The sequence below is a fragment of the Botryllus schlosseri genome, chromosome 5 (assembly GCF_051294905.1).
Source record: "Botryllus schlosseri isolate E-star chromosome 5, Bs_hap1, whole genome shotgun sequence".
Classification (NCBI taxonomy): domain Eukaryota; kingdom Metazoa; phylum Chordata; class Ascidiacea; order Stolidobranchia; family Styelidae; genus Botryllus; species Botryllus schlosseri.
The window spans coordinates 13,081,816-13,098,314 of NC_137240.1; the positions used below are offsets into that span (position 1 = coordinate 13,081,816).

The following is a 16,499-nucleotide window of genomic DNA, read 5'->3' on the forward strand; positions in this document are numbered from 1 at the left end:
AAACATTTGATTGTAATATGTGAATATATCAATAATAATGACGAAATGCATTTGTGAATCTGGAAAAATTTCGCACTCCGCGCGACCCTACCATTTCTTAGTAATTATTTAAAACATGACCAGTCGCGATTTCGGTGCGTATAGTAATCCGATATCGAAAAGTACATTAATAGACTGAATTTCACCGGCGATGGACATGGATAATTTAATATTGGTATTTGGAGCCCATCTAGTTCATTGCGACTTATGCACTGGAATGCGACCGTAGGCTACATACGTAATCGAAATACGGCCGTGAATAGCATAAAGGTCTCCCACACCTCTGTTAGACTATACTGCAACCTCTGCTAGGACAGATTTGAACAAGTTTAGGTTTCTTTTGAAAATTTCTACTTTTAATTGTAATTGAGTAGGATTTTGTGGTGTTTAACTCCTAATTTTACTTGAGTAGCGAAGGTTAGTAGTTTGGACCCGCCTCTGGTTGCTAGGTTTATTTTAAGTTGCGTTAATTCAGATCTGTATGTCCCCTTTGGCATACAACAATGATGCAAGCTGTGACCCTCAGATGAAGTGATTAGGATGACCCAGTCAAAAGATAATAGACTTATCATAATCCTAAAAATAACAAATATCTTATGAATGTTATTCAATTCTTACTAATGAAATGTCGTTAATTCTTGTAGGATATCTTCGACGAAATGGTGTCGGGATCTCAAGACTACCAACGATTTCGGGCAAACCGAGTTTCTCGACCTAATTGACTTGCGACAACGGATATCACAACGTTACTGTTTTAATTTTCAGAGGCTCTACGTATGCTTTATATACATCGTGACGCCTTCCATACAATGAAGGAGTGCGTATAAATGCCCCATCAAAGAATAATGTTTCTGTTCGTATTCACCTAATGTGTCTACGGTTTATAAAATGATAATAGAATTTATGAATATGATACAGAAAAAAGTATATTGCCTGTATCCATCGTCTTAAGATTTTCGTGCAACACCAATGTGATACACGAAAAATACAGCACTGTCCAAATGGTAGTATATCAAGAAATCTAACTCGAGGATGAAAATTGCAGATGCCTATAATTTTCAAGCCAGCTTAGTTTTTTTTTGCGAGCTGAGTTGGCGTGGATGGATGCAGGGCTCCTCAACTGGCGGACCGCGGTCCCAACCTCCTCAGTGTTGAATCAGGACCTTATGTGTCTCAGTATTTTTTTTAACAATATCAAATCGAGTTTGAATCATACTTGCAGCTGCAAGTCGGCGACTTTAAACTCGAACTTCATAAGGAATGGATATAGTATCTGTATGATCAGAGAAACCTTTAGCATTGTCAAGATTTAGATAGCTGTAGCTTGAACTAGAAGATGACATTTCTCCCATCAGCTGTAACTAACGGAGCAATGTATACTTTTCGCCAATGCCGTTATAACGCACCTATTCAAAATTTGAACTTTGTGTAACTGGACGTTTGCTAAGAATAGTTGAGTAGTCTTGCCTTACAGCCTGTACGGAAGGGGCGGGCAACTTCACTAGTCGGCGGGCCGGATATAGGAAAATAATGTACTTCGCGGGCCGGATTACTGTATAGATACATTATTCGCCCATTTCTCCATATATACAAGGAATAAATCGTATTTAATGAATGTATTTTAACGACGGCAATGTCACTTCAAAGCTATTTCTCGCCGATTATGAGGAAGACAATGTGGATTTGAGAATATAGCATTGCCATACAGCAGTGGTCCGGAAACTATGGCTCGCGAGCCAAATATGACTCTTTTGGGGATATAAGATATGGCTCTTTGCCAAATATTTATGTTTGTACTGAATTGGTCAATGTTGCAGCGACTTGTTAGTAAATTTTCATGACGATCAAAATAATTATTCCCTTGGCTGTGTAAACATGTCTTTGAGGGGTAAAGGCAACGCGGTCTTCAGGTTTAGGAGCTCGAACTCTTTTCAAAATCCTCAAATTTAAGTTACTGTCGCGCCGGCGACCAATATCACCCGCGAATTCGATGTAGCCTACCCGACTCGAAATCTTGGATTCTGCGATACGTTGATTGATCAAATCACACATTGTCTTCCTGATCTACGGCGCGAAATAAACTGCCGTGGAGGTGACATTCACAATTACACACTCGATTTACAAACAACGCCATAGCTATCCACGTTCTTGATTAGCAAGTAGCTCTACCGGCGATAAAATAGGCGTGTAGCGCAACGTTATATGTTACGGCTGAATACTTTGAGAATTGAGAAGTCGATCAGTATTTCAATTTTCGGAATCAGTGCCACAGTTACATTGGATTAATATCAGTTATAATAATTCTAAGCTATTGACGATGGATTGCGTTGTCAATGGTGAGGCTTGGCCCTTCTGTGCCTTACCTCTCGTTTCGCGCTTTATTTTCGATCAATAAAATGCAAATTGTGGGAATTTGGGAGAAAAATGTTCAAAATCTAGTAATTCATGAACATCAATAGAAAATAACAATAATAATTGAAGGTTTCCAAATCTTCGCTAACAGCTTAGATTGGGTAGGCCTATATATGAATTGCTGTAGTGACCATGTTTGGCTCCACATAACGCATGTGATCATGGGTTCTCGCATTTAAAAGGAGCATCACGGCGAACCTACGTTCTCGTAACTCAAGTTTCGCATGCTTAATAAGGCAAACAGCACGATAAGTTCGAGTTTTTACAGAGAAAATGTGGTGCACACGACGAATCCCGTATAGGGAGTTCGAATTAATACTACCATGACTTCAGGAATTTTCAATTGTGATGTAATATCTGATGGACTGTAGGGCTCTTTGGGAGGTAAAATGGAAAAAATAAGGCCATTATGGCTCTTCAGACAAAAAATGTTCCCGCCTTGTCTGCTCTCTTATCAATCAACACGCGGTGAAATCCATAATTAAGATCTCAAGGCGTTCGATAAGCCCGGTACCCTAAATTTACCAATATATCAATTCATTAGGGTTGAGTAGGTGACGGACGAGATAGCATCGTTGTTCAACTGTGTGGCCTAATTAATCTTTAATTCATGCAACCCGCGTGCTCTACGAATTTTGAAACGTGGCCCGCGACCCGTTTTAAGTTGATGACCCCTGGCAGAAGCTGTGTCTTGCAAAGGCCTAGAAGTGTTCCGTGCTACAAGTCGGCGGCTACGGAATCAAAAATAAGAAATATCAGCCTGGTGTAAATAACCATTGTAGTCGACAAACAGCATGATTACTACAAACGACATTAGGGTTGAGTACATGGTAAATGCCGATAATGCAAGTCTTCTCGCTTCGACGAACTTATGCGTAAGCTCCACTCTCGCACGCTGCGCACATGCGTATATAATAACGTCAGTCACTAAAATTTGACCTAGTAAGCAAGTAGTGGGGAATCTCGGCAGACTGGAACCGCGGGCCACATTATCATGCAAGACGGAAAACTGTCCACGAGCCGTATGTTGCCCGCCCCTGCTGTACGGGATGGTTTACAGGCCTGGTCTGGCTAACCAACGGCTCTTTACTTGATCTCTGCAGCTCTCTTGGCGTGGAATTTTTAGTTCTTTTAAAGTCGTATAGCAACTTACGTTCGCTACCAATAGTTTCTCACACGTCGCTATCCGTATATGTTCTTTAAATATATGGATCGCTCGGGTAGAGGGGGATGAAGGCGCGATCTTCTGGTCAAAACGTCACAATCTTAAGCCCAAAGGTGATCAGTAGGGCGGTTTTTTTTGACATGTCAAAATTTCTCAAAATTTTGTCAAAATTGTAGCGTTAGGTCAAAATTTGTCAAATTTTTTCATAAAGTCAAAAAATTTTTGACGTCCGCATTTTGTTTGTATCGTAGATTTTGCACTGTCGATGAACTTATAATTAAGGATGGTGTGAACGTGAGGTTCACGTTCGCGTTCTGTGTGTGAACCTCGGAAATTTAGAAGTTCGCGTTCACAACAGAACCTTGGTAGGTTCTGCACTGTGAACCTTTTGGTAACTTGTAATTTTCACTCCATTATAATCTTTGGCTCAAATTTATTGCGTTTCATCTGCGGGCCACTCCATGCATGGTGCTGGCAGCATAAAAAATCAACACTAAACGAGCATGTACCATGCACCTCGACAACCTTAAAAGTTTTAGTTGCTTTGTTGCAAAATTTTCTCGGCATATCCAGCTTTCCGTTTGTGAATATTTAGTGACTCTCTGCTGTGAGCTTGACCCGCAATCACACAACATCACGAGCGATATACGTAGTCAGCGAATGATGCTTATTCAACCAATCAATGACATTGATATCGTCTTTTGATGTAAAAATCGAACGGTCGTACGGGGTCAGTCTTGACTTCATATCTTTACGGTATCATTAAAACCAAATCCGTGCGATTAAGGTGCTTGCTTCTGCTGCATAACTTGTTGTTGTTTGTGGTATCGGTAGCGAGTATAGAGACCCGTTGTACACTCTGCTCAATATAAATGTAGCAATACTCAGACTCCGAACACATTGTCCGGTCTGGCTAAGACCGTTAGGCGTAAGCTTATATTCCTTGGTAAGTCCTCGTCGAAATTGTTGGCAAAGCGACGGAATGTACTGATTTTATGCAATTATCATATCCATTGATTATCGCGGTTGATACATTTAGCGACGTTTAAAACGCCGATATGTACTTCAGCATTGTGGCATTATGTGGACCGAATCTTCGCTAGGTATCGTGTACATTAATATAGGGCATAGGCTATCACTTCATTGAAAGATAGGGTTGGAATTAGCAATATGACGTCACGTGACGTCACGAGGTTCACGTTCGTGTTCACACAGAACCTTTCAAAAAGGTTCGCGTTCACACGAACCTGAACCTTTCAGAGGTTCACACCATCCCTACTTATAATGTGATGTTTTACCGCTTTTAGCCTATTTTATAGGCCTACCGTTGTAAACGGCTAATCGTCTGCTCATTATGAATCATAAACGGTCAAATAAAACAAATAATAGGTAGGCATGGTGTTATGGTCAACGTACCGCAATATCCTAACTGAAGAAAGTTTTCTTGTGCGTTGCATCATTCTCATATTAAGAAGCGCATGATGAAAAATTGTGATGTAGACAACATTGTCAGAACGAAGCAACACGGTGTGTCACCAGCACCAGCAGTGTACGCACAACTTGAGTGTTGTCAGCCAACAACTGCTGCTGTTGCACGTTCTTCGCAAGCTTCTTAGTAAGGACGTGCAGTCCGTGCACTTTCTACCCAAGAATGCAGGAAAGTATCTCTCGTTGTACTACAAAACATTTTGATTATTTCTACCATAATACATATTCTAACCACTGGAATTCTTCATAGGGCCAGATTTCGTTAAAAGGTTTTTTTTTTCATGTAAAAAGTTGCCTGTTTCCAAGCCAAAAACGTTTTTTCAGGCCAAATTACTTCGTTAGGACAGTCAGTTCCAACCAGAAATGAAGATAAGAGGTACAATTTTAACATTATGCGGGAAAACACCTAATTTGCATACCTTAGGTCAAAATTTGGTCAAAATTAAGTTTTTTTAGATCAAAAAAAGTCAAAATTTTGATTTTTTAGGTCAGAATTTACTTTTTTTTAGGTAAAAAAAACCGCCCTAGTGATCAGTATAGCAGTACTTCTTTTTCGAATTTGTTTTTCGCTGATGGTACAGGGATGAGAACATTTTTCGTGATCACGTGCCATACCGTCGTAACATAACTTTGATAGGTCTGTCACTTATTGGCTATCGTACCGAACACAGTGGACTTGAAAACCAACGTACGAACAACGCGAAAATCAAATATCTATATTTTGTTTTTCGCCTGAAGTGTATATGAAAAACTTATGGCGATCCCTGGTGATGAGGCATATAGTAGCCTATTAAATCCGTCGTTTGACAATCGCTTTGTACACATTTGCTGTTATATATTAGTGGGAACGCCTTCACCAAATTTCCGAACGTCAGCGATTCATACCATTTTCTAACAACTAAATCGGCAGCCTTATTTATATAGTGGGCAGCTCGCAGGTAGCTCGAAGATGCGAGCTATCCGTTCGAAATATACTATTGTACGTGGTTTTTGGTATGTACAATTTCAGAAACTCCAAAAAGTTATCACGGACTGCCGCCACGGACCATTGCGGTCTTAAGCATTTCATTGCTCTTAAATTACTCGATTTGATTGATTAACCTGCAAACAAACTGTCGTAAAGCAAACTAATTTGTTGGAATGTGAATACCGGTGGTCAAATAACTGTGCACTTTCGCCATGCATCGCGCGATGAGATACATGGTGTTTGTTAATTCAAGATATCGATTGGATGTAGCTAAAAGTGAAAGTGTTTTGAACTGTTTTGACTGTGGTATGCTGCACAGATAGATAGTAATTGGATCAGAATTTGAAGGGAATTATTCTACAGCAGCGATGAAGTAATGACAAAAGGGCGAATATCTTTTGACTTGAAATTGTAAAAGTTTGATCTACAATTAAGAATTTTGACGTTTCTTTTACATTAAAATAGCCTACTTAATAGGGATGGTGTGAACGTGAGGTTCACGTTCGCGTTCTGCGTGTGAACCTCAGAAATTTAGAGGTTCACGTTCAGAAACGAACCTCGGTAGGTTCTGCACTGTGAACCTTTTTCGTATATTGCAGTTTTCACTTCATTATAACATCTTTGGTTGAAATTGATTGCATTTTAACTGCGGTCAACTCTATGCATGGCACAGGCAGCATTAAAAAATCAGCACTAAACGACCATGCACCTTGAGAATCTCAAAAGTTTTACTTGCAGTTTGCAGTAAATATCCAGCTCTCCGTTTGTGAATATTTAGTAACTCTCTGCTGTGAGCTTGACGCGCAATGACACAACACCAAGAGCGAAATACACTACATGTAGGGTGTCAGTTAATGATGCTTATTCAACCAATCGATAGAATTGATACCGTTTTCTGTTGTTTATTTCATATGTTTAACGTATCATAAAACAACATCCATGCGATTGGGGTGTTGGCTATATAGCTCTACTGCTGTATAACTTGTTAATGGAGTAATATCGGCAGCAAGTATAGAAACCCGTTTTACACTCTGCTCAATGACAATGTAGCAATACTCAGACGCTGAATACATTGTCCCGTCTGGCCTAGACCATTAAGGCGTAAGATAATATTCCCTTACAAGCCCTCGTCGAAATTGTTGGCGAAGCGTCGGAAGATACTGATTTTATGGAATTATTATATCACTTTATTGCCTCAATTGATGCATTTTGCGACGTTGAAAACGTCAATATGTACTTCAGCATTGTGGCACTATATGGCCCGAGACGTCGCCAGGTATCATGTACATTAATATAGGCTATCACTTCACCGAAATCTAGTGTTGGAATTAGCAATATTCATGAGGTTCACGTTCGCGTTCACACAGAACCTTTCAAAAAGGTTCGTGAAGTGTTCACACGAACCTGAACCTTCCAGAGGTTCACACCATCCCTAATACTTAATTTTGACAAAATTCTACGCTCAAGTATTTAAATTACACATTGTTGCACAAAAGTTTAGAATTGTAGTAATTTCCTGGTTGGAACCGTCTGTCCTTAACGAAGTAGCTTGGCAAGAATGCAAAAAAGCGTTCAGCAACATAAGGTTATTGGCTAGCAGGATTGTTTTGTGTGGTGTTCATGATGATTTTCGACTACAATGGTCATTTACACCAGGCCGGTATTGTTTATTATGATTCCGTTACTGCCGACTTGACCGAACAGCCTACTTCTACGTTTTCTTAAGACACCAGTTACGCCGAAGAAGTAACGATTAGTATCCTATAGATAAACCTCTTACACACTTGGGAAGGGATTCGGGAGTCGACCTCGGTCTGACTAGGACCCGTAACCTTGGTGTTACAGCTGTGGACAAACCACTACAATATCTCGCTGCAGGCTGGCAGCTTTGACGGTGTTCAATGTATACTGCTGGAGTGCTAGTGACATACCTGTTGCTTCATACCGACCATGCGTTGAGAACGATTGTGACATGAGAGCCAATGTCAACCATGAAGACAAGATTCAGATTCAGATTTGAGATATCGGCTTCATCATCTTGTTATGAGCATATATGCATTTTCTGGTAGCTGCGCCACATATTAACCGGATATACTCTATAACTTGCAGTCAGTCACATTTTATTTTGTTAGCTGGACCACACCTGGTGCAAGAACTTGAAACCTGCTAAACATTTCCCACGTTTTAGGTGTTCTGATCATCAGGTCATTACAGCCTAATTATTTTACTTGAACGTTTACAATTCATACCAACTTAACAATTGGCTATTTATAAAAGTATAAAGTAGACTAAAAGGTGAAAAATCGAAATTAAGTTTACTGACCATGATACCTCAACAACACGAGAGATTTTCAAAATGAGGCTATATTATTAAAAATATATTCCCACATAATTGATTGTGAACTTGCAAGGTCATCCAATGCTTTGATTAGCCTGACAAAGAAATCTGAAAAAGATATTTTCATAGAAATCAATATAGCTTCGTAGCATTGGCGTAGTAAAGAGCGGCGACAAGGTCCATGCCACCCACCCACATCTCCGTAAACCATGTCCAATTAACAAGTATACTCTATAGCAGGGGTCACCAACCTTTTAGTAACCGCGGGCTACTTTTGGGTACTGATTGAAGCGACTGGCTACTATTTACTCCCACCGTTTACCCGTGCCAGACGGAAATTCCGCTTTAATATTCGTAACACTGGACAGCAATCGAATAGCGGTAAGACTTGCAAGAGAGTCTTTTAAATCAAAACATCTCATTTCAACTAGCTAGCCACAAACACTTTTTAGGAAATCACGAATTACTTCGCACCATGTTTATATAAATTATACAACAACTGTCGGCTCAAATTTCAACATAAATCATGTCACACGTTGGACTGGACATCGTGTTATCTGTTTTTATACCAGTCAGTGGGAGGCCTGGCATTGCATGCTCTCAACTAGTGCGCTTTACTCTGGTATGTAACATGACACTGCAACTCTGAGTAAGTGTTCCAGATGTGCACTAGTGAGGCATGTTCTGAGTTTTTTTTGATGAAGGTCGTGTCCACAAAGGCTGATTCACAACGATAGGTTGAACCAAACACGCTTGCAACCTTCAGCTGTTGCGCATTCAACACTGTACTTTTCCGTGTCAACAAGGCACCAAAAGTTTGCTGCAGCATTTGGGCTTGGAGGTGTAGGTGATTCTGCAGTGGTACAAATTCAATATCTGACTGCTCAGCATCCAGACATGACAGATTTCATTATAACTGACAGCAGCATCGATTACATAAAGTTAAAAAATGGTACTATAAACTGCGTTGAGTGTAAGATAGACAAGCTGTGTCAAAAGATGCAATACGTAATGGACATACTGCATCTGCTAGTACTTCACCGCTATCTGCAACCGGATAATAATGTTGTTACTACTTTGGTATTGTCCTGGACGTCGAGCTACCATAAAGTATCCCCCCACCATTTCAAGAAGACCGTGGATGGCATGCCGTCATATTTTACATCTTCGATATATATATATATGTATTGTCATTTCTAAGTCACATTTTATAGTGTGATTTAAACAAGAATAGCTAAATCACTCAATTTATATATTTAAAAGCTCACTGGTAATAATCTGACGAATATTGGCAAATGCTGCTATTCGATCTATTTTTAGAACAGGCTCGCGGGCTACTCAACTGGTCCTCGTGGGCTACCTTGGGCCCGCGGGCACCAGGTTGGTGACCCCTGCTCTATAGAGACATCAGTAACGAATAAAACAACAAGTAGAGTATTTCGCGTCCAATTGATTTAGATTGATGTTTTTTCCGTTTCGAGGGATTTTATGATTCTAGGTTTCTTGTTTTAAGTAACCCACCACAAAAATTTAAAAAATTAAAAAGTGCGCCTAATATACATAATTGTGATTTTATTCGCAATTATGAGAGAACAGAATATTCCCGGAATCACGACATACCTTCAGGACGTTGGTATGCTTCAGTCTAGTGTGCAACTTCCGAGGCCGGCATTTCGGTGCCAGCTATCTGCGACCCAGGACACACCATGTCATATACAATTTTGGTAAACATGCGATCCGCGAATGATATTTTAGTGCAATATTATCATCGATGCGTGTTAGCCGAAACCTGTCAAGATGCCGATACTCCTGTCATTGCATTCTTAGCCCCGCGGTACTAACGGGACCCGCAATCCATGCAATGTATGCCGGTATATTGATATTATTGACCGAATACACTCATTAGGTTTGTAATAGAACATAAAAGCACACTAAATCTTTATGCCCGAAATGTCAGTGATTGCTGTGCGTAGTAAGCAAATGTTCACCGTTACCTAATCTTAGGGTTACCAGAATTTGAGATGGGAAAGGGTGGCACTTTTCACAGACTCCAAAAGTTATACTGAAACGGAATAGAAAACCATATTTATACAGCCAAGTTCATTGAGTTGACTAAAAAGTGTCACTTTGTGCATTGATTCGGCTTGTACTCAAGTCATTGTGGATGACTCGACCAAGCAATATGACTTGAGACAAATCGAACCAGAAATTGTCATTTATCTGATTGAATAAACCAGTCAAGAGGTGGCTAAGTAGTTATCGCTGACACTCAGCTAGAAGTAGAAGTAACGACGTAAATTCACCCTCAAGTACAAGTAGTAATAGCAATTTCCGAGTTTATAAAGAGCGGTGTCTTATAAAAGCCTAGAAATGGGCCGTGTTACAAGTCGGCAGAAAAAAATTGGCCTGGTGTGAATTATCATAGTAGTCGACAGCAGGGCCGTAACTGCCGCACCCCAAACCCTCCAATTGGGGGGGGGGGGGTTAGAGCTCGAAAGGGGGCCCCAAATTCGTTGGTGAATTAGCATAAATTATAGAGTATTTTTTTTTGAAAATTTATGCAACTTATTCAAAAAATTTTCGCGCTGGGCGCGATTTCAAGTTGCCAAATGTTATGATTATTGGGTACTCTTCCCCAAGGAAAAATACGCAAGATTAGTAGAAATGGGCATATCCGCGCTGGCCATTACGGCGCCACGACGCACCAAGTCATATATAGTTTTAGGTCATGTAACACGCGACTCCAAGAAGTGTGCCAGAACAATCGGCAGCGAGAAACCTTGGCCGAAAAGGACTGCCCGTATGGTGACCGAAAACTTCGTTATATGTACTAAATACATATAGGTTTATTTGTCCATAGACGCCTAAATGACTGGCGTCGAATGTTCCTGTCTTGGTAATCTGAACCTCACAGGACAAATACCATCCCGCAGGGAAAAATTTGATGCCAGTGAAGGAATACCAATTTGAAATCGTGTGATCTATTAGTTTAGTACGTTTGGGCGATCCTATATGTTTTGACATAGGCCTACCGTAGCAGCTCAGCTCTACCGGTAAATCTGATTACGTGAGTAGAGAGGACAAGAAATTGATAGCAATCAGTGGCGGCTCGTGACAATATCGGGCGGTGGGGCAAGGGCTGCGAGCGACGTTTATCAACATGACGTCACAATGGCGTTTTCCAACGTTAAAAAGTAACTTTAATATGATGGTCACATGAATTTCCCGACAACAGTGATTTTAACGTAGGTGCCGCGAGAGGTTTGCCGGTGAGCCGTGACTTGAAGTGTGGTAACAAATGTTTTATTCATTTTTTTTTAATCAAAGGATTATTTTACATAATGTACGTGAACTAAGAATCGTCCCTATGCCACGAATCAATTATCAGGTCATCCTTAGTAGCATGCGTTATGATTTCATGGTAGAGTTAGAGATTACGCAAATCGATAGGCCGTCCGAAAGTGTTTCGTACACGATCCTGGCGTGTTACGACCACTGAGCTGGTGGTTACGAGTTACGAACAGGTGATAAGCAAACAAAGCGGAGGTACCCGGCGTACGATTGGATCAATGGACTGGACAATTTCTAGACCTTTAATTTTCGCTCTAAAGGCAACTGCGTAAACTAGCCTACGTACGGAGCAAAGATTCAATACGATTCATGTTCGCACTTGACTTGACCAGACTAATTCCAATGACTAGAACTCGAGAGATTGCGTAAGCCTAACTGCAAAGGTCAACGACTTCGGACACATACGCAATTGTTATCTCATAGATTGGGCCTGTCATATTGAATCCAGAACATCAATTTGAATGGTCTTTGAAGAACTAAGGACAGCAGCCTCGGAACTTCGGTCTCGGAACAACATAGTACATTTTGGCCTTGAAATTGGAGATTGTGACGCAACACATACGGCTTACTGTCTATAAGTCTGCTGCGAAATAGCCGTTGGAAAATATAGTAATCAATAAATACATGAATGAAAGCCGTAAACTTAGCATACTGTTACATGAAATCATCGAGAAGTAGCATTCGCAATCTCATGACCCATTCCGGCATGGTACACTGTCAAAATCAATACAAACAGACGAACACCGAACTTTGAGTAAAATAGATCGAGGAATAGGCTGATCGAATGATCAGCTGTTAGCCGACATCGAAAATGAAATAGCTATCGCATTTGACAGGGGATTGTAAGCAAATGGTTTGAAGGCCACAATTTCACAGTGAAATGCACATTGGCGAACATAAAATTATGTGAATATTTGAATGCAAACCGAGAAACTTAGTTAGCTGTTTCATGCGATCATCGAGATATACCATTGGAAATATCATCACCGATCTCGTTATGGAACGCAGACTAGATTAGCACAGACAGACACCGGCTTTTGCGTGAGATCCGCAATGATGTGGGTAGGCTAAAAGTATCAGATCAGCGCGCATCTCTACCATACTCGACCTCGAAAACGAAATAACTGCCTCAATCATTGAGCGTCAACTTTAAGACTTGGCACCGCGTTCGATACTAAAATCAAGACATACCGTGCAAAAGCTCATGACAGATCTAGGTATGGAACATCGTTAAAATCAATAGAGACCAATAACGGCTTTTGCGTAAATCTGTTAGCGATAAATGAAGAGTCAGCTCTCACTCGACTTTGGAAACGAAATTACCACCCACATAGTTCAGTGACAAACTTAAAACTTGTTACAGCGGTCGATACTAACATTAAGACTTACTGTGCCAAATGTCATTACCGATCTCGGTATGGAACGTCAAAATCAATGGAGACCAATGCCGGCTTTTGAGTAAAATCTGTTTGCTGTACAATGTACATGATAGATCAGCACACACTGAACTTCGGAAACGAAATTACTACCCTTATCTTTAAGTAGCAAGCCTGAAACTTGGAGCAGTGCTAAATACTACCTTCACGACATATCATACCAAGTTTCAAGAATTATCATGGTGCGAAACACCGTCAAAATCGACATATACCAGCAAAGGTCGACTCAACGCATATCATGGTAACCGAGTTCAGATATAGATACGATTGTTACATCACACCTTAAGGGCGACAGGCATAGTTGCCCCACTTGCTCGGCCATTTTACGAATAAGAGAGAGTAAATCACCGTTTCTTTATTGTGCGCGGCTTTGAGAGAATAGATAGTGAAATCTTGTTATGAGCGCTACCGGGGCAAGCCCCGGCTAGGCATTCACAAAGCGAAAACACAGAAGAGAATTCGATTTTCGCAGAGACTTCGCTATGTATGGGCATTTGTTAGCGAAAGCACAAGAAGAACGCGGGTTTCGCTGTGATCTCGGTATATACTGATTGCTGTGCGTCTATAAATGATTAAATTGTTATTGAACAGAATTTTAGGTGGGGCAATGCCCCAGTTGCCCTATAGGACGAGCCGCCACTGATAGCAATATATATGCAATTCCCGATCTTATTGACCGATTTTATGATGAATTATCAAAAATTTTCGCGCTTGGCGCTGGCTAACTGAACAGTACGAGTGTAATTTCGTGGCAAAAGCGAACAACGTGATTGGAAGGGGGTCGGTTTATCACCCTATGGAAGCCCAAGACTCAAGTTTTTTGGGGGCCTGACGAAGTGCTGTTTGGTTCCTGCCAACGGGTATTCACCCGGAAATGTTCATTTATTATTGAGGGGTCCTATCTTTTCAAGCACACCTTACTCAGCTCTACCGGTAAATCAGATTACGAAAGCAGAGAGAGGATAAAAATTGATAGCAATATATAAGCAATACCGATCATATTGACCGATTCAGTCATGAATTATAGAAATTTCTCGCGCTACGCGCGATTAAGCAGGTAAATCTGACTCACTAAACGGACAGCCAATGTATAAACAGCGTCATATTGACCGATTCAGTCATGAATTATACAAATATCTCGTGCTTCGCACGATTAGGCAAGCAAAGCAGACCCACTAAACGGACAGCCAATGAAGAAATAGCGTATATCCAATGTAAACAGCGTATAGTCGGAGGGGAGTCTGGGAGGCGAAGCTCCCCAGAAGTCCGGTTTACCACGCTATAGGGGGCCCAAAACCAACGTTTTTTTGGGGGGGGGTGACGAAGTGCTGTTACGGCCCTGGTCGACAGACACCACGAGCACCATTAACAACAACGCTGAATTTGACTAGAATTATCTAGTTGTTCAAGTCTGATACATTGCTCGAACCTGAATGTGTCAAAGATTCTGAGCACTCACAATATATCAGCACATAATATGTATAGTAGGGTTTCGGCCACGTGGCCAATTTATTTCCACCGTTACTTTTCAGTGACAGGAGTTGCAAGTAATCAGGCCAGATGCTTTGAATTGATATGGGTGTTTGTGGCTGCTTCGGAAGATGTTTCAGAAAGTCATCATCAAAATATGAGGATTCACCTACGACTCCTCCTACAGCAGAAAAGTATTTACCAGGAGCGAATCAATCATTCGAACTGGACGAAAGTGAGTAGACACAAGATTCTCAAGAAGAAATTGAGATGATATTTCAGTGAAGAGCTACGAAAGAATTTCATATCTCATATACAGTGGCTGTCTTGATCTAGATCAAGAATTTATAAAAGTTCAATATGGTTTGCTATAGAAATACTCACTGGTTTTAACCCTTACGAGGTGGGCGTATCATATTTGATATGGCATGTCTCCGACACCGATTTCTCCATGTTGACACGCCCTAGACGTCGGGTACTACGTTTTTTGAAAAGCTGAGACTTTTCCGATGTATTTGGTACCTTACTCAAAAATTTTAGTTTATAAAAATAAACAAAAAATTAAAAATAAAATAAAATATGGTTATCACTTAAAACTTCCGGATATTTTCCGAGTGGGAAATATTGTCGGAAAATCTGTCAGAACATCAGAAGTCGACACGTACGGTTTTCTGTGTAAATTTTGGTCACGCTTCAGTGATTTTCAAGATCTAGGTCAAGTTCAAGTGCAAATTCAGTCGGCATATGAGTCATAAACAGGTTTACTGTGCCTGCAAATGGTTGGATATGACAAAGAAAGCATATCGCGTTATTTTATGCCATAAACCGGACTGTAGGGGCCGATTGAGTCTTGATCATGAACTTGACCTCGATGACCACTCACTGACCACGCCCATTTGTAAATTTTATATGTATTTTCCATTTTTCGATATCTGACGAACCGCGCGGTTTACAACCATGGTTGACGGCTTGTTTGAAACCAGGCAACAGTGGCTACGCACTGAAGCATCACATTCCACTCTCTGACGCCATCCTGAGGGTCAGCCTTGAAAATTGAGAGAGAGAGAGATTTTTTTGGGGGGAAAGCTTGTTTATTTAAACTTATTAAAAACCTCAGACATTTCATGGGGTGTCGATCAAGGGTGGAATCGGTAGAAGGCTATACTCCGCCCACTTTTAAACTGGAACGGCCCAGATTCAAGACCTGGTGGGGTCACGGTGAGAATTTGAAAAGTGAAGGTCAATTCTGCAAAATATGGCCCCACCTCGTAAGGGTTAAGGGGAAAATAGGCCTATAGGGTATCATGACCTATGAAGCTCAGTCTAGTAGGTGGACATGGTCAAAGTAGTCAGCCTTAGTACTCATTTAGAAACGCAAATAACAAAGTAATATTTTATTCCATTGCAAGTAGAAGTCGCATGATCATGACAGTAGTTTGTCGGAAGTGGTTAATTTCTAAATCGAAGTAAGCATATTCTTGACCAATGTAAAATGACTGTTCTTATTATTAAACATATGCAATTCTCGAAAATGTATAGCTATCGGGATGCAGGTTCTATTTCATCCAGTAGGTATGAGAATTCAGTCCATGAAAGCGATGAGAATATTATCCAAATCTACTTTTCACTTTACAAAATCCAAAGTCTAAAATTCAGTAGTCCTGTTTAAAAAAAGCCAAGTTGAAGTGCAAGTATAGCATAAAATAACATTTTGAGGAGTGCAAGTTGGCAAAACCTACTTGAGCAACCCTTGAAAGTAGAATAAGACTGGCTGCTTCTGATGAGTATAGTGTCGTCATCATGGGAAGTGACTCGACTCACATATGTATTAGA

General features: G+C 40.6%; 1 protein-coding gene across 4 annotated transcripts in view; it reads left to right on the forward strand.

Moving 5' to 3' along the window:
- LOC145439047 (proto-oncogene tyrosine-protein kinase Src-like) overlaps positions 1–16,499 on the forward strand; it is an 80,023-nt gene that overhangs the window by 47,528 nt on the left and 15,996 nt on the right. The window contains exon 16 of one of the 4 annotated variants that reach the window (XM_080316510.1): positions 684–1,078. The exons of the other annotated variants lie outside the window; for them this stretch is intronic. Coding sequence (XP_080172636.1) covers positions 684–761 — 78 coding nt within the window. The 3' untranslated portion in view covers positions 762–1,078. Of the gene's footprint in view, positions 1–683; positions 1,079–16,499 lie in introns of those variants that run through there. 4 annotated transcript variants of the gene reach the window in all.